The sequence below is a fragment of the Triturus cristatus genome, chromosome 3_1 (genome assembly GCF_964204655.1).
Source record: "Triturus cristatus chromosome 3_1, aTriCri1.1, whole genome shotgun sequence".
In the NCBI taxonomy this organism is placed as follows: Eukaryota; Metazoa; Chordata; class Amphibia; order Caudata; family Salamandridae; genus Triturus; species Triturus cristatus.
In genome coordinates this window covers 953,783,638-953,808,849 of record NC_140583.1, presented here as the reverse complement: position 1 = coordinate 953,808,849, position 25,212 = coordinate 953,783,638, and the positions used below count along the sequence as shown (strand labels likewise).

The following is a 25,212-nucleotide window of genomic DNA, read 5'->3' as shown; positions in this document are numbered from 1 at the left end:
CCTTCAACAACCAGTCGTCGAGATAGGGGAAGACTGGGACCCCTGATCTGCGCAGATGAGCTGCGACCACCGCCATCACTTTCGTGAACACCCGAGGGGCACTGGTGAGGCCGAAGGGGAGCACGGTAAACTGAAAGTGCTCTTGGCCCACCGTGAACCGCAGGTAACGCCGGTGGGCCGGCAGGACGGGGATATGGAAATATGCGTCCTGCAAGTCCAACGCTACCATCCAGTCTCCAGGGTCTAGGGCAGCTAAAACCTGAGCCAACGTGAGCATCTTGAACCTCTCCTTTCGGAGGAAGGCATTGACGTTCCGGAGGTCCAAGATAGGGCGCAGGCCCCCCTTGCCCATCTTGGGAACCAGAAAGTAGTGGGAATAACAACCACGACCTACTTCTGGACTCGGAACGCGCTCGACGGCCTCCTTGGCCAAGAGAGCCGAAACTTCCTCGCGGAGAAGATCCAAATGATCCCCCGAGATACGGTGGTGCTGCGGTGGCATGGCTGGAGGGGTCGTCTCGAAGGGGAGGGAGTAGCCCCTTCGGACGATTTGCAGCACCCACCTGTCCGATGTTATGGACCGCCAGTGGAGCAGGTGATGGCGAACTCTGCCGCCCACTGGCGTGGTATGGGCCTGAAAGCTCGGACTAGGAAGGCTTTGAGGCGGATGCTGCCGGGGTGGATGTGGGCTGACCACGTCGGCCTCCATTTCCGCCACGGCGGAAGCCACGTCCGCGACCGCGCGCAGGTTGGTTCTGCGGCTGGTGGCTTTGCGGACGGGAGGAGGCGCCCCTTCCTTGGCCACGAAAGGGGCGAAAAGCGGAGGTGTGCGCCCGCGGAGCCGAGAGGCCCAAGGACTTGGCCGTAGCCCGGGAGTCCTTAAAACGGTTCAGCGCACTGTCCGCCTTCTCACCAAACAGGCGAGTGCCATCAAAGGGCATGTCCATGAGGGTGTTCTGGACATCCCCGGAAAATGACGTGGACCGCATCCAGGCGTGGCGGCGGAGCGCCACCGTGGTGGAAATCGCCCGACCTAGCGAGTCCGTGGTGTCAAGCCCACATCGTATGGCGTGCCGTGCCGCATCCCTCCCATCGGCCAAAGCCTGGGTAAGACGCGTCCGGACCTCCTCCGGACACAGGGGCAGCACGTCCTCCACCGTATCCCACAGGGAATGGGAATAACGGTCCAAGAGACAGGCGGTATTTAAGGACCGCAGGCCCAAACTAAGGGACGAGAACAGTTTCTTGCCAAACTGCTCGAGTCTCTTGGAATCCCGGTCCGGCGGAGCGGTCGGGAAGGAGGATTGGGAAGTAGAGGCCTGGATAACCAGACTCTCGGGGGTGGGGTGTTGGGACAGGAAACTGGGGTCGCCCGGAGCAGGGCGGTGGCGCCTGGCAACGTTCCTATCCACAGGAGGAACTGTGGAGGGCTTGGACCAGGTGCCCTGCAGAACGTCAGTGAGGGCCTCGTTGAACGGCAGCAGAGGCTCAGTGGAGCTTGCTGAGGTTTGAAGCACCTCAGTGAGGATGTTGGTCCTCACAGCCACGGCAGGCAACTCGAGCCCAAGGGCCTCAGCCGCCTTGCGCAGCACCACAGAAAATGCTGCACCCTCCTCCGAAGCCACGGTCGGAGGAGAAGTGAATCCAGCGTCTGGCGAGGTGTCCAGTCCGCTGGCCTCCCCCAGTTCATCTGCCCAGTCCTGAGAAAGCTGTGACTGAACAGCCAGAGGGTCCTCGAACCCCTCCCAGTCGCCCCCTTCTTCCGATTCCTGATAAACAGGAGGAATGATCGGAACTGGACTGTAGAGATGGTAGGACTCAAGCGGCGTCGGATGCGGCGTCGGCGGACGCCGTGCCGGCGTCGGGTCCGGATGAGGGCTAAACCGGGGCGTCGGCGTCACAGGCGTCGGCGTCGGTGGCGCCGGTGACGGCGTCGGTGGTTCAGGCGTCGGCGCCGGTGGAGGAGTGACAAGGTCAACCGGCGTCGACTGGGGCCCAGGCAAGGGCCCCGCGGGGACCTGCGGCGTCGAGACCGGAGTCGTCGACGGCGCCGGGGCCGGAGCCGCCGGCACGCGAGGCCGCCCAGTCGAGTCCGCGGGGCCCGAAGGCGCGCCAGCGGGCGTCGACGGCGGGGCCAGGCTCCTCATGGCCGAGAGGAAGGCACTGATCTCCGCCGGCGCCGCGTCAGCCCCAGGGACCGGAAGGTATGGGGGCGGACGCGGCACCTGCGGCTCCGCCGGAGCCGCGGGGGTGGAACCACTTGGACCCTCGGCCGAGTCGCGCGACCGGCGAGGGGAGTCCGAAGAGCGATGTCGCCGCTTGGACTTCTTAGAGTGTTTGGACTTACCCGACGACTTGGAGCCCGACGAGCGATGGTGGCGTCGGCTAGGGCTCCGCGAGCGATCCTTGGACCTCCTCCTGGACCGGGATCGCGCACGACGCGGAGCCGAGTGGCGAAGCTCCAGAAGCTTGCGGGACCGCTCCCGCCTAGCCTTCGAAGTCAGGGCCTGACAGTCGTTGCACGACTCCGCGTCGTGGTCGAGGCCTAAGCAGTAGAGGCACCGGCGGTGGTGATCGGTCACCGACATCAGTCGATGACAATCTTCACAAGCCTTGAACCCAGGCATCCTACCGGCACCAGATGTCGACAGACAAGGATCAAAAATGATCAAAAAGATTTAGTCAAAAAAGACTAAAAGGGGTAGCTCTCCCGGATCTGCGCTTACTGGCGCGGAAAAAAGAAGAACTGACGTCAGCGCGCGAGGGCGGCGTCTAAGTACTCCGACGACGTCATCCCGGCGCACGACGCCGACGACGGACGCGGAGCCGCAGACGACGCCTAGCGACGCGCAAGGGGTATTGCTGACGAAAAATCTTCCGGATCCAGTCTGACGCCTGGGGATATTCTAAGGTGAGGAATCTAACTAACGTGTTTCTTTCAGATTTCAAACTTCAAGCAGTCTCTCCTTGTTGGCCAGCCTTTGACTGGCTGAGCCAAACTGCTCTGATGAGGTGTGAAGTGGCCTGCATTGAGACAAAAGAGACATCTGGTGGGAGGAGAACTACTGCTGCCAACCACAGGACAGGAAGGGGGCTGGTTACCCAAACTGGTCTTCAAAGAGGGAATGACAGTTTAGGACAGGAACAGGCATTTCCTGCACCAACTGCCCTATGGGCGCCCCAGCAATTGAATTAGCAGAGGGGATGGACGGGGAGTGTTAGGGAAAGCTAGCCAAACCAGTAGGTTGTGTTAGACAGACCCTAAGCTCCAGGATTTTAAAGAAAGGTGCTTTCCGGGACAAGAGTATGCCACACTTTGGAGGAAGTTGTCATATCATACCTGAGGGTAGCACCCTGCACCCCATTGGTCAGAGGTGCCTGACTGCTTGTCACCCCTGAAGCCTGGATAAATATGGGAGAGGTTCCCAAGCAACTCAGATCCCTGCCTTGAAACTACAAGTAGAAGGACTGTCCTGATAGAACCGTGGATTGCACAAGAGATAACTGCACCCACAAGGATTGCACCTACTGCACTCTTTGGTCTCCAGCCTAAAAAGACTTTACCTTGCTTTAAAAGTTGAAGGAGTGGACTCCCTGAAAGCAACAAGTTAAAAGATCTCCACCTGGATCATCTCCACCAAGAAGAACTCAGCTGACCACCTTCAACTGGGCTTTTAAGGATTTGACCAGGTGCATTGTGGAAACTGTAGAAATAATGTCCGAAGGAGCAACTCAGAGATTCTGGAACCTTGGATTGATTGGTGGTGTGGACACTTTGGAACCACAAAAGGACCTTCTGGAAGAAGCACTAGAAGTTTGAGATCATTTGGAAAATATGTGGTAAAAAGCTCCATAATTTGACTGTTCCGTCTTTGAGAGTCAAGCCGGTGACGTCGAACCGCGACCCGGCCTGGAATTCAGGTTTGCTCCAAAGAAGCTCCGGAGATCTTTGTCATCAACGATACTTTCATTAATCAACCAAGACCTCCAGCTGAAGCAAGCAGCCATAGCTAAACCCAAACCCGGCCTGCTGAGGAGACCTGCTAGATGTCGAGAGAAAAAGCTCCATCAAGTGGCTAAAGCAGAAGGTGAAAACATGACTGGGCCTTACCGCTCACTGTATCCAACCTGCGCTCCATCACTTTGACTTTGTCCAAGTCCCAGTTAAGCACGGCCATATGTTCCAAAGTGGTGCTTTTGGCTTTTAGGCACTAGAAAGTATTCATATCTCTGGTTTCCTACATTGGATTATTGTCATTTTGATGTCATTTTAATTATAAATATATTTCCTATTTTTATAAATTGGATCGCAGCCAGCTAACAAGGGTTGAGCATGTGGCTTTCCTGTGGCTCTGGCAGACCAGATTTTGTCTACCACCAGAACCAATTGGATTGGAATGTCCCCTAAAGCCATCTCTGGTGATTGTGTTATTATTAATTTTGGTAATCCCCATCTTGCCACGACAGCTCTGATCCATGCCTCGTCCCGCCCCAGCACTGGTCAGGGCATTTCACTCCGCCCTTTGGGGTATTTCTATAGCCATCATAGGGAACACCTCCCAGAGCATCAGGGGGGTGCGAGATTGAGGAGAGAAGAGATGTCTAGTTGGATAAACAGCCCCCAGATCCCTACTGCCAATCGATTTCAATGTCTGAGTGGGCTGGACCAAAATGATTGACAGGAGACGGATGAAGCCCTAGAGTCAAATAAAAATCCCCCCACTATGGATAAAATGGCCGTTCCCATTATAAACACGGAATTTCGTACGGAGGAGGAGGTAACCCCTCAGGAAAGTGGCATAATAGGTTATCCGGTATTAGACGGAGAGTTCTGTAATATTGCCACCCCCGTACAGGCTAATAATATTACAGATCCAGGGATGGACGTATTTGGTCTATCCGGTTGCTATATTGGCAGTTGGAACATCGCCGGAATTAGATCCAAAGCTGAGAGTCTAGGGTGGTTTGAATTTTTAAATCTTTTTGATATAATTTGTTTGCAGGAAACATGGTGCACCGATTTTAAAGGATTTTGTGGTTTTAACTCTTACCAGTTACCTGCACTGGGGTCGGTATCAGGAAGAGCAAAGGGGGGCTTACTTGTTTTGATCTCAGTTAAAGCCCCCTTTTCAGTTGTTAAATATATCCCAGTTGGGAATAACTCACAAATTTTATGGTTGCATATAAATGGAGGCAGAAATATTCTTTTAATCAATTTTTACAATAATTTTTTTACAGATTTTAGGGACCAGCCCGTAAAGGATCTTACCAATGGATTGGAGGATCTTCTTAGGGATACAAATGAAGTTTTTGATTTGCTTATGGCTGGGGATTTTAACATCACTACATGCCCCTTCTCAGAGACCAATGTATGTGGGCTGGTGGATGGTCAAGAGGACGGGTTTCTTCACTTTCCACATAATTACTATGGAGATGCCTTAAATAAGTTCCTTGCATCATATAATATGTATATTATGGAAAACGAAAAAAACGCTAAGGGGGAGATTTGCCCTACCTTTACAGGTCGGGGTTCGAATTCAGTTATAGATTTTTTTTGTATTTCCGCGGGCCTAGAGGCCTGGATTATGGCCCCAAAAATAATAGATATCCAACTTAGTGACCATAATTGCCTGGTAGTAAAGGCCATGTTGTGGGAAAATGTTGATGCTCATACCCCGGCCCGTATTATCAATTGTATTGAGGCTGAGCGCCCCAATGGCACAAGACTCAGATGGAAGGGAGATAAGGCCGACATTATGTCGGATTTTATTATATCCAGCTGTCTGGCAGATATTACTATGATCCTAGAAGGCAAAATTGGTACTAAGTGCTCTATCGAGCTTTTTATCAGTATTATTGCGGTCATCAACTCTAAATTTACATGTACACGCAAACACAAGGAGGACAGATTACGGGGTTGGTTTAATTCTGCCTGTACCCAGGCTCTGAGGCAGTTGAAATCTGCCTTATCTGCCAAACCTAGAGATAAGAGTCTGGTTGTAGATTTAAGAGGTAGATATAAAGAAACCCTTAACCAGAGGAAAATAGAACTTCGTCAGGAGGCATGGGACAATTTGACTAAGGCAGCCGAATTGAATAATTGTTCCTTGTTCTGGAAAACTGTTAATTCTCCTTTTCTTAAAAATTATAACACTCCGGAACTTACCTCCAATGTATTACAGACAGAATGGGTTTCGCATTTCTCTAAAATCTTTCAATCAGATGTTGTTCCCAATGTTATAGAGAATAGATGGCCGCATACACCTTTAGATTTTACGGTTCAAGAGGTTTTAGTTAGTATACGGGATAGCAAAGGGGGTAAAGCACAAGGCCCTGATGGGGTACCAATTGATGTGTACAAATTGGTCCCGGAAATATGGGGGCCTCTGCTTACTAATATTTTTAATGCAGCAGTTAACAGTGAAGTGCCCCCAACTTGGGAAGAATCTATTCTAGTCCCAATTTTTAAGAAGGGTAATCGAGGGGAAGCCAAAAACTATCGACCAATCTCCCTGCTAGATTCCTCGGTAAAAATTATGAGCCGAGTACTCTTGGTAAGACTGGAGGAATGGGTGGAAGAACACGGTATTTTGGCCGAGAGCCAGTTTGGTTTCAGGAAGGGCCGTGGTACGATTGAGCAGTGTTTAAACTTAGAACTGCTCATCTGCAAATATACCTTGGCCAAGACGGGCACTATTTATCTCTGCTTTGCGGATTTAAGCAGTGCATTTGATTTGGTGGATCATGGTATTCTCTGGGCAAAGTTGTTGGAAATGGGGGCCCCAGAGGGTATCATTTTCTTTTTAGCACGTCTATACACCAAACTGAGAGCTTGTGTCCGATATGGGCCGCAAGGTGAATGCACACCCATGTTTCAGATTGGTCGTGGAATACGTCAGGGTTGTGTCCTAGCCCCACTGCTTTTTATACTTTTTATTAATGAGATTGATTCTTTCCTTAAATCCCTGGCAGTGGAAGCCCCCAAAATTAATAATGAATATATCCCAGTATTACTTTATGCGGATGATGCGGTTTTAATTTCTCGCACACCATATGGTCTTCAAAAGCTATTGGATGGTTTTATGCAGTTTATTAAAGGCAGAAAGTTAGTTTTAAATAAAACTAAAACTTTTACTATGGAATATGGGCGTAGACCAGGAAAGAAACAGCCTGCCTTCTTTATAGAGGGCCAAAAGGTTCAGGCAGTTGACAATTTTTCTTATTTGGGGGTTACTTTTTCAAATAATAATTCCTGGGTTAACGAACATAAGAATGTACGGTCTAAAATGGCCAGGAGCGCTTATGGAATTTTTACCATGGCAAGCAAATTAGGAGACAGACGGGTAAAGGACATTCTTAAAATCTTTCAATCACGGTGTGTTTGTATTGCCCTATACGGAGCTGGTATATGGGGCTATGCCCCGGCAGGATCTCTCCAGGTTGAGGAGAATATATTTTTGAAGAAACTTTTGTGTCTACCAAGCTCTGTGTCTAATGTCTTAGTGCATAATGAATTGGGTATGCATTATCTCTCCGACTTGATTTCTCTAAGACCACTGCTTTTATGGCGTTCAATATGGATCAAAGACGAGACGTCTTTGTGTAGAGCCATTATTTCTGATTGTCTTGCCTTGGATTATCACACAAGGATCCCTTGGTTGAAGTATGTTATTGATAATTTCAGAGAGATTCTTAACATCGACATTATTTTGGATCACCATGGGGTAGATGTGGAATCCAAATCACACCTTAAACAATGTAATTTAAATCAGATTGCCATTAAGAGACATTATAGCAGTTCTAATCTTTCATCTTATGTTTTTTACCAGGATCTAAACAAAGTTATGGGTTTTCAACCCTATTTGTCTCAAGTAACCTGGAAGGCACATTGGTTTGTGTTAACGAGACTTAGAATGGGAGTAGTCCACAACCTTGTTGCCTTCCCCTCTTTGAACAAACATCCAGATGGCCCATGTCCCTGCGATAACTGCACCCCACAGAGTACCATGCATTTTCTTCTACTCTGTCAATTGTATAAATTCATCCGAATAGCTTACCTAAAACCCATGTTTGTTAAGTATGGGGTTAGATCGTTAAAAGACTGTATGAGTTTACTTTTTAACTTGCATTATCCGGATGTATGTTTTTATACAGCTACTTTCCTACTCAAATCTATTAATGCTAGGAAAAGTATGCTTTTTTAACCATTTTGTTGCTGATCAATTTTTCCGTCTCTGTATTCAATTTTGTGTATATGCCATATTTATGTTGTTTAATGTGTGCTTTTATGAACTTGTTTTATGTTCGAATAAAGCCTTATGAAATGAAATGAACTATGGCAAAGTTGAAAAGATACACATTAAAAAGCATCAAAAATATCTCAATATGCCCCCACAGTCATGGAAAATATGTAGGCTTAATTTTTAGATGCTTCCTACTCTCTCCTTTTCCCCAACCCACGTGGAATATAGGTGACCAGGGCTCCAAACACAAACAAAAAAAAAATTCACACATTAGGCCCTCATTATGAGTAGTCCATTCATTCGGATGGCTTGGTAACATCAGTTACTAGACCTATCAAAATTATAAAAGATAAGTTCTTTATGTTATTGCATTGATCACTTGGGAAGACGAACGGGCTTGTCTCCTGACTTCTCACATTGTTGTTTAGATAGACAATTCAATTTATCTACAAATACAGCATACATACTACATTCCTGAAATAAACTTTCCAACTTGTTTCCGACACAAATACTATCCATATTTTTTTTATAAATGAACTGCTTGAAGCTGTTAATACTGACTTGCCCAGTTAGTGTAACAAATTCTTAAACACTCACATCAGGACAGTTTTTAATGTTCACATCCCATTTATTCACAACAGTGGGTCCTCTAGAAGTCCAAAACAATAACACCAAGCACATTTCATATTCACCCTTCAGATAGAAAGTGAAGCATTGACAACCTCCAGTAAGGGGAAAAGGCACATGCTGAACTTTCAGACAATCTCTTCATAGATGGATGTGTGAATGTCTGAGACAGTGGGCCTGATTTAGAGTTTGGCAGCTGTGAATCATCCACCGAAAATCAGTGGCTGTCCTGTCCACCCTATTCAGAGAGCATAAAGATCTATGCATCTAAATATGCTGATGGTGCGCATGTCCTGCATCCAATAAACATTAAATCAAGTCCATGGAGTTCTAAATCAGTGCAGCGTTTAGAGTCTGCAGTCAAGTTGCAGGAACATTTAAGAGTAAAAGACCTGGTGTGCTTAGTTGGGTAGTTAATCCAAAACCTGAAACATCCAGGTGCCAAAGGTTGCAGTATTTAGCAATTGTACTAATTCCACCACATTCCAAATACCAGAGTTCTGATTGGGGCACAATGTAGGTATAATGTTTTTTCCCAAAATTGTGGGCACAGAAACTCAGTTTTTCCCCTCACAAATTCTAACTGATCAAAATGTGTGCAGGAAAAAAAGTACAAATTTGCACTTTTCTTGTAACCCTGATTCTCCTTCAGAAACCTATTTGTACCAAAATAAGGCTCGTCAGCCCTATTGCAGAGAGGGCCTACATCCCGATGTGAATGGATGTGATTCAAATTGACATACTGCACAAGTCTGCAGCAAGACAAAAATGAAGTCACTTGAATAATATCAAGCAAGCATCAAACATTAAGAAGGAACACATGACAAAGCTGTAGTAGAACACATAAATAGCCATCTTCTGCCGGCTTTTCCTGAAATGTTGGTCGCTATACTACCTTGAATGGTAGGCTAAAGTAAAACTTAAAAACCAACCTACCGTCCTATTAACTAAACTAAGTGATTTGAGGTAGCATCTAATGCACTAAAGGGCAAAGAATGACTGAGTCCCGTCACTATCCAGGTTTGGGAAGGTTTAGGATGTACCATTGCCTGCGCCATAAGTCACAGTCAGAGTACAGAAGTGTGTAGCTCCATAAACTACTGGACTAAGGACCTGCAGGAAGTAATATATCTAGTATTATAGATGCATGTGTGATTCGAAAAAAATTATGATTGCTCATACTTCCTGCAAAATACTTCCAAAAGTTTCCATAGTCTAACGTCAAGGATGCAAAGACTAGGGTGAACAAAGCATTCTAGCAGCAGGCCAAATGTTCAGAATCCTGGGTATTTAACCAGATCAAAAGAATTTTAATTCTGCCCCTGCCTACCTTGCATGAGTGAGGTATTGGGCAGTCTCATATCTCTTAGTTTCATATAACTGTGCATTGAAAGAATGCACTTTTAGTTATAGTTTCTTGTAAACACTCATGCATGTTTTAATGTGTCATGTGTGTGCCAGGAGTTTAAAGAGTGTATGGAAATCCATAATAAATTGACATTTTCCCCTTAGGCTTCTTTTTTCAGTCATTGTTCATGGATATTACTAGCAAGCTGCTGAAATCACAAACCCAGTTTAACTAAAAAGTTGGATTGGCCGAATCACCTTAACACTCTATGTTTCAGACCTGGGGCAGGAGCAGAATCATAACCTTTGTGATATTTCTCTTGGTGGGACTTAAAATGGGCAAAAGGGGGGCCACACTCCCCAACTCCACTCATAGGGCTGAATTGGCACTGGTTCGCCCACCCAAAGATAAAAAAATCACAAGGTGGCTAGCAGAGTGCACGGGATAAGTTAACCTAAGAGGGATGAGTATGATCCTTGCTGAAACGTTTCAAGGGCTTTGTCACATCAGTGTCATTTTCTACAGCAAATCCACTTTAAGACTGATTGTTCAGGAACTAAGAAGCATTTTTCTAAGCAGGTTTAACAATTGTGTAGGTGTTTCATCTTGTTTGGATCTTTCCAGTGTTGTGTATTCTAGATGCTTTGAGCTTTCTAAAGCCAAGATCAGAGATGCTCTAACAACAATAATGTGGCAATCAAAAGAAAACAGTGTGAATGCCCCAATTGCTGTGTTCTGTGGTGCACAGATAATGGAATACCAATAGATAGCTCTGAATCTTTATATGTATAAATATATACCTGACTAGAGAGATTCCTGACTTGCTGAGCATGAATGATCTCTGGAGTATCAACAACACTGGTGAAGTTAGCCTTATCAATTTCTGCTGAATGCTTGTACTTAACCTAAAGGAAATAATAAAAAGATAAGTTAATGAACCACAAGTACTACTGTTTTTTTTAATTGATTGTTCTAGGAAATCATTGTTAATGTTGAGCTCATAAATGTGACATTGAAGTCACACTTGTATAAGGTAGAAGGTACAAAATAGCCTTTCAATACAAGTTTATGCATGCACAAGTCTACATACAACTGCATTGTGTCAATTTAAATTCAAATGAAGCAATACATTTATTTTAGCACATCGGTATAAAAGTTTATCATGGAACAGATCAGTAATCCCTTTTAGAAAAACATCAAACACCCCTCTAGTTTATTCAGATATGTTTGTCACTTTCATTTCTTGCTCAATGGCATTAAAAAGAGTAGCTTGAAGCAATGGAATAATGTGCCTCTCATCATCCCTCTACTCTTTCCAGAGGATACAGTTAAGCCTTGGCTTGTTATACATACTATCCACCTAGCAGGGGAAAAGCAGGAAATGTCAAGGGCATTATTGTGGGTCACTTGTTCCCTCAGACACTGCCCAGTCTCCTCTTTGGCTACCAGCCAGAAAAACATCCAACGGCCCTAGTGTGGCTCTGTGACATTCACTATGTTCTTCTATCCTTTACTAGTAGATAAAGGGGAAAGGGTTACATCACACCAGCTAATAATTCTGCCATATATAGGAGAGGTAGCAGACAGAGCCCTAGCTTACAGGAACACAAAGATGATGATTCAGATGGTCAAGGTTCACTAAGGACAGAGGTGATAAGGGAAACTATACCCACTTACCACAACCTCTAAGAAGTCAAAATTAAATTAATGATACCTACACAAGACTGTGATATGACTGGTACGTTGGAGATCTTCATGCCAGGGAGGTTTGCTTTATACCACCCTAAATGCATGCTGTGTTTGTGGAGGCTTAGCAAAAATGTATTCTTTAATACTATGGAAAATGCCATTGTGCTAAGCCCTCCCAAGCGCCAAACAACCCACCCACTTTGGGAACCAACCATTCACAATCTATGGTTAGTGAGTTAAAGCAACAAAACTGTGGTTAACTTATTCCAATAGTAGCTCACCTATTGAGCAACTTAAATATCCAAAGTGAATACACTGGCTGGTTTTACTCAATCTCACTTCCAATCCCGGGTGCATAACTAAATCTCAGAGCACAAACTAGATTTCATCTCTCGCTAACTCTGGGGTTCACATCTGGAGAGACAGTGACCTATGTGAGTCCTAACTCCTTCCATCTCCTGATAATTAGCACCGGAGTTTAAGCTCTTCACTTCCTCCTCGGGGTATACTCCATCTGATGCATGCTTCAGAAATGTCTACTCATAGCAACATCCATGCACTTGACCAATTTTAGATGATTTGAATGAGGACTCCACCACTGTTTCAAATTTCTTCTGACATTAATGTGAGAATAATGCTCACAATGTCGTACTGTGGTACAGACTGTAAGAGGAGATATAACCTCATGGATGAAACAATCTGAGAATGAGGTGCCGCCTCATTCTTTAGATAAATAACTATCCTAGAGAAGACAGCTGTGTCATGCACAAAAAACATCTTTAAGCATTGCTTTGGAACAGCTTGGTGCAAGGCTTCCGATTTTCACACACGCATTTCTTTAATCCACAGAACCCGAGACTGAACAACCTTTTTTAGCAACTTTATTCAGAAGATTTCAATGCATAAAACATATTAGGTCTCATAAATCACATCTTAATTAGTACATAACATGAGCACATCAGATTGATAGTAATTAGAAAAGATGCCATGCCACTTGTTAGAAATAGACATTTACAACGGCTACCCAGCATAAATATTGTGGACATTTTGGGCCATATTTATCAAACTGTCACACAACGCAGCAAGACAACTTGCTGTACTGTGTGACAAGGAGAGAGCAGGAAATGTGTCATTTCTACTAGGATATGGCACATTTCTGCTCTCCCCCTGCACCTTCCTACACAAAAACAATCCAAAGAGGCATTTTTCTCTTTTTACATGTGCGGCAGAATGCATTTATTCTATATTGGAGAAGCCCAAGCCACCTTTGAGCGGACATTTATGTAATAAAAACCAGAAATTCCCCTGTGTTCTACCCCTTATTAAAAGGCCAACAATCTATTCTGTATCTGTTGTATCATGGCCTTGGAGAATCTTAGGGTCATGGGTTGGATCACATATATACGAGCTGCAGGAAGACGCTAATCATACTGACAATCTTACTAAGCCATGAATTCTGAAGCCCACCACATCTATACACATCTTTATATAAGGAGTCCAAAAGCAGTGGAGCCGTGTAGATCCTTAATGAAGTAAGATTGATTCCTAAATATTTTATAAGGACTTAAGATCAACTAACACCATTATTAAGGGGTTTGACAGCTACTGGTGTGAAAGATGGGGAAAGAGGACAACCATGTTTCACGTTCCTGATCAAGGGAAACTGTCCAGAGAGCTCACCATTTTCTTTTATCCAGGGAAAGAAAAACTTAAAGTTAGATTCCATGGAAGACCTCATGTTAGTGCAAAGTCCACATTTTTCGGAACCTTAAAAAACAAATCTAGTCAACTCTATTGGCCAACTTCTCGAGACCAGCCAGAGAAGGATTGTTTTAACATTTGCACATTCTGCAATTTCAATGATGTCTACAGCAAAATGTGTATTGACGCTTCTCTGGTGATTAGCCACAAAGGTTCATTGGTAAGCAGAAATTGGTAGGGGCCAAATCTTGTGAAGGCAAGCAACTAGTACAGAGAATTTATCAATGAAATTTCGGAGGGCTATTGGTCTGCGAGAACCACAACTTGTGAGGTACCTATCCAGTTTAAATATTATTGCGATTATGGATTCCATCATGGAGTTCGTAAAACAGACCATATGGATAGAAAAATAATTATAAACTTTCTGCAAATGTTAAATCAGCAGTATTGGGTAGGCTTTACAGAATCATATAGAGACCCTATCAGGTCCCGGAACTTTGGGGCATATTAACTACTTAAGTGGTGAAGCGTATCGTTAAGCCAAGAAGGCTAACGCCACACTCTGTCACTTTACAAACGCAGGGCTGCACCATATTTACAAAAATACTGTGCAGCCCTGAGTTTCCCCCTGTGCTGGCACTAATTCTAGCTGCCTTTCGCCAATGTAGGGATCCTCGCAGCATTATGCAACGGTACCTGCGTTGTGAGGAATGATTGTTTATGTTCAGGAAGGAACACCTTCCTGCACATAAACAATCAATGGCAATTTTCTGTTTCTATGTGTGGCACAATGCAGCACACATGGAAACAGCAAAAACGAGGAGAAATTAAACATTTCTCCTCTTTGCGTCAGGGTAAGACCAGGTTTTTCCTGATCTTAATTTTGGTGATGCCGCATGTTTACGCCACCCTTGTAAATATGAGGCAGCATCAAAATCAATGGGTGTTCTTGGTGGAACGTCCACCACAACACCCATTGCCCTCCCCTTACACATTAAGTATAGCGTGAAAGGGGGCCTTATTTACAAGGCAGCATTAAGCCACTTTAAGTGGCTTAATGCTGCCTTGTAAATGAGGCAAAGTCCCTATCGCCACCACAATGTCTTGAAAAGTGACGTTGTGGTGGCGATAGGGGCTTGTAAATATGCCCCTTTGTTTCTTGAGAGATGTTTGATCAACAACCTAATCCCAACTGTTGAGATTGTCTTGATAGGGATAGTATGCAGAAAATGGCCAGTAAGAGTGATGTTGGCAATATTTCTCTTTGTAAAGCTTTTACGTTTATAGTCCAGGAGATGGTCTATCGTATTGCCTTTTGATTACTTCCGATTTACAGAAAGCAGTTTTCTAGCTGCATCCTTTATATTTAGCTGGTTCTCTTTTAGCCTGATGTTCTTCAATTCCATGTACGTTCTGTGAGAGCAGCTGCATTTGTGTTGCAATTCTAGTTGTGTTAACTTAGCCTCTGACTCATCAAAATTTTTCCCCACACTGACAGCGAAGAATGCCTCCACAGAGACTACTTACTATAATAAGAATTATTTTTCATCTAAGACAAAAAACAAGCTGGAGTCCTATAATCTGATGAATTATATAGGTGAAAATAGCAGGACAGCTGATTCCTGGATAGACATTGCCAGGATCAATCAGGGAACACTCACTAAACTAGCTTTGTAGAAGTCCTGCAAGGAAGAACAAAATGATTTGACTGTTTCTTTTCTGGTTTAATAATGTTTGGATGAATGGAATACAAGATGTTTATAAAGAAATCGGTTAAAGACTTTTTAGTTTGAAATGACAATCAATATTATAAATTGACGGATTCTTTTTGGACTCTTTATATGAGTAATCTTTAGGTTTAGTTGAATTAACTTCATTGAGGTACCTCTCCCATTGAAGGTTTATGGTTGAGTAATGAGCTTCTGGGCGGATCCACGTGGAGGAGGGCACTTTCTGTTGACAGATATATGGTAGACCCAAGAAATGTGATATTGATGCAACAGCTGTTTCTGTAAATCGGTCAACCTAATGAAGGCTTTTCAAAGATTCCTAAACTACACTCACTTCAATGCCATCATGTCCTGGTTCTCATGGACGGACAATGGAAAAATGATCCGCCATGTGTGAACCCAACAAATACTGCTAGTTGGCCATGCTGTATCATTAGGGCCACAATCCTAACATCGTTTATCAGCAATTTTCTGTCTCTGATTGAGAGAGGTTTTGGGAATGAAATTGCATAACACTGGGACAAACCACTGAAGAAGACCATCACCCACCATAAAAGTTCTAGTTGTTCAGCAGACATATCGGGTTCCACTCTGCAAAGTGATACAGACGTCAGTAACTATTCAATAATCAGGTTCACTGTTTCATGATACTGTACGTGTTCCCATGTTTATTATTACCATATTTTTTCATACGATTTTATATGTATAGGAATTTACTTTATTTCAGCACTGAAATCGAATTGCTTACTGCAAATGGTTGAATGTTTCTGCCATTATTTTTCTGTGCTTGCATTGTTGGAAGAAACAGCAGTATGCCATAAAAGATAGGTGGTCCACTAACAACAGCCTGCCCACGTCATAGATGATTACACTCAACTAGACTGCCCAGATAGAGCAGGGATATCAAATCATTCTGCCCCAGAAAACCCAAAGTATTATTTCACTCTTCAAATACTTTTTAAGCCAATCAGTACCAAGAAGGTAGCAAGAAAGGGTTCTCATGTTTAATCACTTAGGGTACTCCATTTCACTGGTATGGGGTACCTTTTCCACCAACATAATGGTAAACCCGCCTGATTTAAATGCGGGTGGACATTTGGCATAGGCAGGGCAGAGACAACTACATCTCTACTGTGGTTACACCCCTCCAATGACCTGAAGGAGGAAGAAATGTTGGAGGCTGACCTGTATGTCCATCTGCTTAATTTATATGCGCAGACAGATGTGTCAGTTTTCACATACTGTCAATGCCAGAAAAACCTTAGGGGAAAAACTGCAGAATGCCCCTCTCACCATGGGAGATAACTCCCATCGCAAGGGAGGAATTGTTTATTTATTTTCAAAAACAAAGTCCTGCTTTAAAGTTTAGATTTTAGAAATAGAAAAACAGAAAAAAGTTGTGGGTTTGTCATATCGCTCTATCATGTTTGGCATAGCAGTATGGCAAAGTTAAAATACATTGGCAGGAACTGCATTGACGGCGGTTTCTGTCAATAGTTGACATGTCTAACAGACATTTCAAAGCATTTCAAAATTTGTCAGTCGGGACCTTCGCCAGGACGACAGAGTAATTTAGTCTGTCACCCTGGCAGAGACCGGCCCGAATGGCATGTCTTATATCAGGCCCTAAATCTGGACATATGGTGAACGAAAACTGTGCAATAATCATAATAGAGCTTCCTGGTCCATTCTTATTGTTTTCTTTCCAAAACGAATTTTAAAATATTTGAATTATCCCACATCACCGGAGGGTGATCACATAGTGAGAAGCAGCACCTGGAATACTTTATTAGAAGCTGTCCAATCTGCATACTACATCAGCTTTAAACAATTATCCATGAAAATCGATTTTTTTCAATTTACTATTCACAGAGTGGGATCTCATTCATATCCATATATTTTCATGTGCCTGTCATGTCTACATTTGCAAAAGAAATAGTTATGCTGGATTTAAAACATGACACAAGTGCATTCAACTGCATTCAAAGACTGGAGTGACAGGAGACGGTGAAAGAAGGTTAGTCACCCAAATCACAGTAGGGACCTGGTGGATAACCTAATGCAAACTTAGAATAAGTATCTACTGATTAACTGCTCAGCTGATGGATCATTTTAAATTCTAGAATGTTCTTGATTCAAAATGTCCATCTTTTCCAGTAGAAACAAGGGACTTTTTGTAAAACACCCGGTTGTGGGCATTCTTTGTAACTGATAGATCGGAATAAGTACAATTTGTTGTTGATTGTTTACTGCAGATGCTTACATTAAGGGGACTCTCCTTCTCAAATCAAACGTGGCAATTCATACTTGGTTGAGACTGCGGATAATTTATTACTAGTATTTGATATTTGTGTAGCCCACAGGCAGCCATTAGTATGATATTGGGAACTTAAAACTCTAGCCCAACAATTGAAAGACACACCAATCATTGACATCACTGACTTAAGAACTATGTATAATGGAACCTAGAACTCACAGAAGTTGACAGAGTATCACAAATTCGTCAATAGGTCACCAGACGCACATCTCTTACGATAACTAACCTGACTGGCAATATTAGTGGCGTTCTTGGCTCTGAACCCATCTGGGGTCTCTGTGGCAAGTGTTGATATGCCCTTTCCTTTGATTTCCAATTCCAATGTTTTCTTGTACTCTTTCTGTTGAATAAATAAATACCAGTGTTAAAAACAGTCAGTAAAGCATCAATTTTGCAACAGATAAAGTGATTTTCCCTTGATGGTATTAGGGATGTTTGACGAGGCATATTGGAAGTTCATTTGATTTATTTTTAAGGATTTGTGGGACAAATGTGTAAATAACTAAGGCCTGGATGGGAGTGGCAAATGTGCAACTGTGTATTTGATAGCGCAGCACATACCCCTATTCTAATAATATGTAAAGAACTCTGGTGGCGAGAAAAGAAGACGCACCTCGTTCATGTGCATCGCTATCCTTTGAATGGAAATGTACTTTTAATGGGTTGCTGTAGGTAAATATTTTCATAGAATACAAACAATGAAAGAGACCTGTGCCACTCATTTAAATTTAATTCACTTAAAAACAAGAACATTTCTGTCATATATTTTTCGAGGCAGCCAATGGCATACAAATTATTGTTAAAATAGCCACCTTGAAAGTGATAAAATCTTGTAGGCACTCTTCGGGTAACCACCATCCAACTCATTTCAGTAGACCTTGAGGGGGGTGTGTTAAAGGCCAGGAAACAGGCAGGAATGTGTCTGGATACATTAAACTCCAATTGTCCCATAAATTATGCACCACAGATGTGTCATGTTCCAGAAAAATACCGAGCACACACCACAAACATGGCTATGGTGTTGCATATATACTATAGGGAAGGCACCACCATGCCAAGAAAGGTAAATGGAGAGACAATAGCATCGCACATATCACTATTATCGAAGCATGTTAGGTGCTTACCATCAAAGCGCCCCTAAATTCTTGGCGTGTTTGAGAGGCTTATGAAAAAAATTGCGCCATCTTAGATGACAATATTGTCAGCTTCTGCATTGCAATATGCAAACAGAGTTGTCTAGTGACAATGGTGATATATATTGACTTTACAAAATACCATCATAGCAGTAGATCAAAGTTCGACCTGTGAAATGATGTGTTGAAAAAATAACAATTGCATTTTAAAGCTGTAAAGTGTACAAAATATTAAATTCATGTTTTCTGTCATCATAGCTCACACTTGCATACCTACATTTAGTGAAGTAGAATAAAGAATTATGTTAAGCAGAAGAAACATGCATAAACAGATGGTCAGAAAGTTTGCTGACCAGCAATGTCCACCTCTTTTTTTAGTGACTGCAGCAGCATGTGGCAGTAGCATAGTTAACATTAGAAAGCATATGATACACTCCTTTCCACTATGTTCAAGTAAAGCATCAAATTTACTGTTAGGTTATGTAGGAATGATCACATTAACAATTTCCAGAAGCCATGCATGGTGTTACTGCTGGTAACCAGGTATCAACGTAATAGGCCCTGTATATTAATGGGGTAGAAACATTCTACGGGAGGTCATTCAGCCTCGGCTGACCGTACAGCCTACCTCATTCAGGATGTGTGTGGCGTTCTTTGCTCTTAGCATATCTGGAGTCTCCTCCAACCCTGAAAGACCTTTACCTCGGGATTCATTCAGATCCTTCCTGTACTCTTTCTACAGAACAAAGAAAACAAGGAAACTGCAGAAATAGCCCAGACAAAGATATTTCTGCCACTTTTTTGCACAGAACAAAAAAGGTGCAACAGGTTTTCGAATATCAAAAAGTATGAGGTCCCTTTTGATTAGAAGACATGGAGACATTGACTCAAAGAAAGGGTAAACATATGAGTGAACATAAAAAGCAAATAGAAGATATGAAGAGCACATAGCATATGCACAGTTGACTCCGAAACGTTTAGGGACATGATATTTAGTTAGAAGAATTAACACACAAAAACAGAAATTGGATACATAGACAGATATGATTGTGCTTGACGCAACAGGTTAAACAACGAAGAACACCTCTGAAGGGTAGACTGCATGTTGGTAACACAATTAGTGAGATTATTCTGGCTTATGAGCGAATAAATGCAGAACAGTTGCTACCTCACTTGCTATTCTGGTTGCATGTCTGACATGTTTCAAGGCTGGTGTAACCTCCAGACCTGAAAGGTTTTTGCCTTTCATGGTCTCTTCAAAGTCCTTCTTATATTCTTTCTAGTAGGAGCAGGAAGAAAACAAGTAAGCAAAGGCATTGCATTGAAACTGAAGCAATGTAAGCTACATAGTTGATAAATAAGTATAACGTGTCATATGCGCTATACATGAACTCATTAGAGCCTCTTCTGAGACATAAAATGTGCCTGTAAGGCTCGAGGGGAGCTAAAGACCAAATATAGCCTGTGATGTCAGGAGCAAGCAAAGATGTGGGCACGTTGGATGACCTGGCATGACTTCAATGTCAATATATTTAATGTCTGAATGCTTAGGGGGCTCATTCACTAGGCACTAAGGCGACTGTACTATCATAAAATGAAACTGTGGCATTAAGATGAGGGATGCCCAAATACTGTATGACACTGCAAAAAATGGAGCATTCACACAGAAACCAGAAGATTTGTTCTAGCGGTGTGCACACCTCTTGTCATGGGCTTTTTCTCATAGCTATCCTTTTTCTGCCAAGCAGAGTCACCACAACTGCAAATGTCATCACCCTGTTATTTGGGCGAGACAATCTCTTAGGTACAAGCAAAGTCATGGCTTTGTGTTGGGTTTGACACTGACTGGTGATACTAAAGTCATCACCAGATGCTCCCTCCCTCCCTCCTACACATGTAACAAAGAGTGTTCTACATGTATGCAGTGAGTCAACAACTACCACATGTAATTTACAGAAGATACTACAGTTGTTGGGTATAGATTGGTAAGTACCCGGCTTCCTCTGAAAATGGCATTAATGTTATTCCATGACGGCTCTCCAATTGCAACACCTAGCAAAGTTTACATTTAGAGTATGGGCCAGGAATTTTTTGCAGCTTCGCCACAAAAGTATTTGGGCAGACATAAACCTGTACACATTCTGTACCACTAGGGTTTGTGAGGTGGAACAGTTAATATTGTTTGATGCAATTGGAGTTTGTTCCAACACACACTACAAGTCATTCAGATCTAAGAATGTTTGTTGTTAAAAAGCAACCCTTCTCTCACACTACAGGAGTCTACACTACGCATAACGGACTTCTTTCTATACCACATACGTTTGTGCCATTTCTTACCTCTGTGTGAGCACTATGAATTTTAACCATGACACCCTTTACCCTCTCTTTGTGCCTTAAGGGCCACATTCATCAAGGGCTTGTGTCGCTCAGCACCATGCAACACGGTGCAAAAGTGATGCAACCCCTAAGATCCGATTTATCAAGCTATGCAAGGCCCCCTTGCAAGGCCCTGAGTGGCTTGACAAATCCAGAGTAACTCAATGCAGCGCAGGTCACTGTGTTCTGTTACTCTGCCCCAAGGAGACTTCCCATGGGTGGTGCGTGGGTGTTCCCACGCAACACCCAAGGATTTTGATGCATTCCCAGATTTACCATTACTGGCACACCTGAGAATGCTCCAAAATGCTATGTCTTCCCAGGTGAGGCATAACAAGGAGAAATATCTTTATTTCTCCCCGTATTTTCCAATTTGTATGTGTGCTTCATTTTGCAGCACACACAGTAAGAGGAAAATGCCTCGGGGCATTGTTTTTGTGCAGTAAGGTGTCCCTTTCTGCACAAAAACAACCGTGCTTACAACACAGGCACCCTTGCACCATGGTGCAAGAGTGCCTGCACCAGTGCTAGGCTGCACCTTGTGCACCAGCACTAGGAAAAGGCAGGAACACATCATATAATGTTAAATACGGGGCATTCCTGCCATTCCCTGTCACTCAGCACAGTGCAGCAAGGTGGCTTGCTGCGCAACCTCTTCATAAACATACCCCTAAGTTTGTACCTGCCTTTGAACCCCACTCCTCACAACTAACGATAAACCTAATAAACTGAGCTTGATTGCAAGTGGCCCATGAAATCTTGATACCTTGGCAAACATCTTTTGAGCAGGGATCTCAATTTCAAATGAGGTGATGTCTATTGTAGCCATTACTTAACAGGTGTGGTAAAGACAACACCCTTTGTTAAATTTCAGCAGGTCAAACATGCTGGAATTTATCAAAAGGAAAAGGCCTGGTAATTACCTCGTCATACGGACTTTGGTGCAGGAAGCATCAAAAACCGAATGCTGTTCCCCAAAAATTCGACAATTATCCTATCTAATAAATTCCAAACACCTCAGTGTTGTTTTTTTTATCAGATACAATAATGATCACATTTGGCAGGTTCTACTCCTAATTACACCCAGAGTCTTCAATCATCAGTTTAATCTAAAAACCTACAATGTGTCTTTCTATTCGTTTGTCATGGGATATGAAGCGAAAACGACTTTAAACATTCAATGGAAAACCAAAACAGCATGACTTCTTCTTACACAAGCATTTTCAACTTGTATAAGTTTTTCTGTGACAAAACAATTTTTCAAAACTTCAAGTTGTCATGGGCAACCACTTGAAGGAATGGGAACAACAGATCAATGAAACTTATTGTGACATCAGAACAGAAACAATAATCATAACAGTACCAATGAACACCCAAAAGTAGACACCAATTAATAAAAAAGAAAAACCTCTCTGCTGTATTGTCCGCCCATACACCATCAGGGATCAGTGGCTACGGTGTATAAGGTCCAGGAAAGGTAAAACAATTACCCCTATCTATTTAGTGAACACAGGCACCAACGTGAAAACATGTCCAACTTGTATTTTACAGCCACTCATCCCGAGAAAGTCAAGTAGGGACAGAGATGTGTTGAGATTTTTTTTTTTTGGATGGTGCTATCCTTTAACATTGACATTTATAACACTTATTTTCAGTGCACTTACATGTGTGTTGATTAGCTCATTCCAGGACTGCGAGCGGTAACTAGAGCTGTTCTTTTGCAAATTGCAAATAAACTACTACACAGATATTACAACAATTTGGCAGATGGAGTACCGGCCTGCCAAATTCAGAAATGTTTATTAGCTCGAAGGATATTTCTACCATTCACAGGAACCGCTTTTAAGGCTGTTTTTGCACATGTATTGGAACTCTACCGTACTGCTCTGTCAAACATGAAGAAGCCGAGCGGTAACCTTTAAATACTTTTCTTATTTTCAAAAACAAACCCCAAATTGGGTTTTCAAAGCTTTGCACCCTGGGTGAGAGTGGCAGTAAAAAAAAAGGCTATATATCTGCCTATCTAAATTGGACAGGTGGACATATAGCCAATTTTTCAACTGCTCTTACTCCATCTGAGAATTTTGGCCATGTCAGAAATGGAGTCGTCTTTGCCGTTGCCAAACTATGTACCTTCTGCACATAAACTCAGCGGTAAGCATAATCCGTTTCATTGTGACAGAGTAGGCTTACCGTCAATATATAAATCAGGTCAAAATTGACTTGTATAGTGCTCAACTATGCTTAACGTTGCGGCAGTCCATTACCAATGGCATTCTATTGATTTCTGTATTCAGCCAAAATTCATTAATTACAGGGAATTTTAATGTAATACATAGCTTTCTTTGCAAAGTTATCAACAAAATAGAGACCTTATACATCATCTCTGTACATTACAGAGGTTTCTGCTTAATGTAATATATTGTAAAGGAGACAGGGCTTTGTCATGAATACAAAATGGGCACTTCTGAACTATATTGCTCTATGCCTATCTTGTTCTGCTTCTCAGAATGTTTCTCTCTAGCTAGTTTTCTACTTCTCAATTTCTTTTCTTTTTCTTCTTCTTCAATCAGTTCATAAGGATGCATCTTGAAGTCTCTTTTCCTTACTTTTCACTATTGTTCTATGTTGCTGCACATATATGTCTCCCCTTCTTTCCCCATTTGCACCATTGCTCCATTTTTCAAATACTCATACTTCTTAATATCCAGGAGTCTGCTCTCTCTTCCACTCTCTTCATTCTCTTTTTCCTACAATTCATTATTGTCACCATTTTTGGATATGATTCCGGGGAAACTTTGATGAGAACACTACCTAGAGTGACATTCTTGAATAAAGGTTCAATGAGGGCAATTGACAAATTTCATCTGTAGTAGTTCCTTGTTTACAGAGCAGCATCCTTTACCCTTACTACACATGCATACACGAACAGTCCTCATAATTCTTCTACTGCTACATTATAGATGGTATGGATCTTACAACACTCTACAAATTCAGAGAGGGAGACACTCTACAAATCCAGAGAGGGAGGCACTCAACAAATCCAGAGTGGGAGACAATCTACAAATCCAGAGAGGGAGACACCCTGAAATAGTAAAGATCAATAGATACACTTAAGTTACACCTTTCCTGTCCTCCCTCTTCTTCAGGTCGGACCACTTGAAGAGCTCATGAGTCTGAAGACATACTTTACCTCGCTCTGCATGTGCTGTGCCTCCTTGGCTGTAACATACGTGGGGGTTTCAAAGTCCAGCATAGCTGTCCCTTTCTCCTTCTCATACTTCTCTTTGTATTTCACCTAGTCATGGGAAAGAGGGTGTGATTACAAGACAACAATTCTCGCTACAAGTGTGCAGTGGATTAAGGAAGTGAGGATGTATGTATGTACCTTGATTTAACAATTGAAGAGCTATGACTTGTAAAAGCTACGCAATGCATTCTGTAAGCATGTCCAATGTTATCACTATATTCCTACTCTGCAGTATGGCAGCAGCCTTATCCTCCTGCTTTCTTAAAGTGTGTAAGGTGCTCTGTTGCCTCTGTGTCTTTTAAGACCATGTATTGCCTTGTTTTTCTCCTGATGTTCATGAGCCTTTTTATCCTTCTGGGACTCCTGAGTGTGACGTATGTTAACATGTGTCTCATCTGTGTGACCCCAGTTATCCTCTTGTGACTGAACCCAGAGTCACGCCATCTTCTCATGACTGGTTTGTGTGAACCCTGATAGCGTCTGTGTACTGTCTGCTTTGTATAAGCCTTTTTGTCACATGTCTGCTCTGATCTTCTAGACCTGAGCCTTGTGAGTCTACTCTAGGGAGGCTGTTATAATTCAGTATGAGACCTAGGATCCTCTGATGTCTGATGGGCAAGTCATTATGTTCTCAAGGCTGCTCTGTGTTACCCTTTTAACTCTAGGTACCTCTCCTGATCAGCCTTGGTATCTTCTTGTGATTGCCCTGATAAGCTCTGTTTCCCTCCTATATCCGATGAGTAAGTCATGTTGTCTTTCCATGTCTGACCTTGGCTCTTCCTGTGCCTCCACTGATGA

At 43.0% G+C, this 25,212-nt stretch overlaps 1 protein-coding gene across 50 annotated transcripts in view; it reads right to left on the bottom strand.

Annotated features, from left to right (window-relative positions):
- The window catches only part of NEB (nebulin), a 392,273-nt gene that overhangs the window by 45,070 nt on the left and 321,991 nt on the right, over positions 1 to 25,212 (bottom strand). For 44 of the 50 annotated variants that reach the window (XM_085645543.1, XM_085645542.1, XM_085645546.1 and 41 more), the window contains 5 exons: positions 24,358 to 24,462; positions 19,957 to 20,067; positions 19,417 to 19,524; positions 17,882 to 17,995; positions 11,019 to 11,123 (listed from right to left, as the gene is read on the bottom strand). In XM_085645543.1, the coding sequence (XP_085501669.1) occupies positions 11,019 to 11,123; positions 17,882 to 17,995; positions 19,417 to 19,524; positions 19,957 to 20,067; positions 24,358 to 24,462 (543 nt within the window). The remainder of the gene's footprint in view (positions 1 to 11,018; positions 11,124 to 17,881; positions 17,996 to 19,416; positions 19,525 to 19,956; positions 20,068 to 24,357; positions 24,463 to 25,212) is intronic. The other 6 variants (XM_085645552.1, XM_085645578.1, XM_085645586.1 and 3 more) reach the window with 1 other exon arrangement.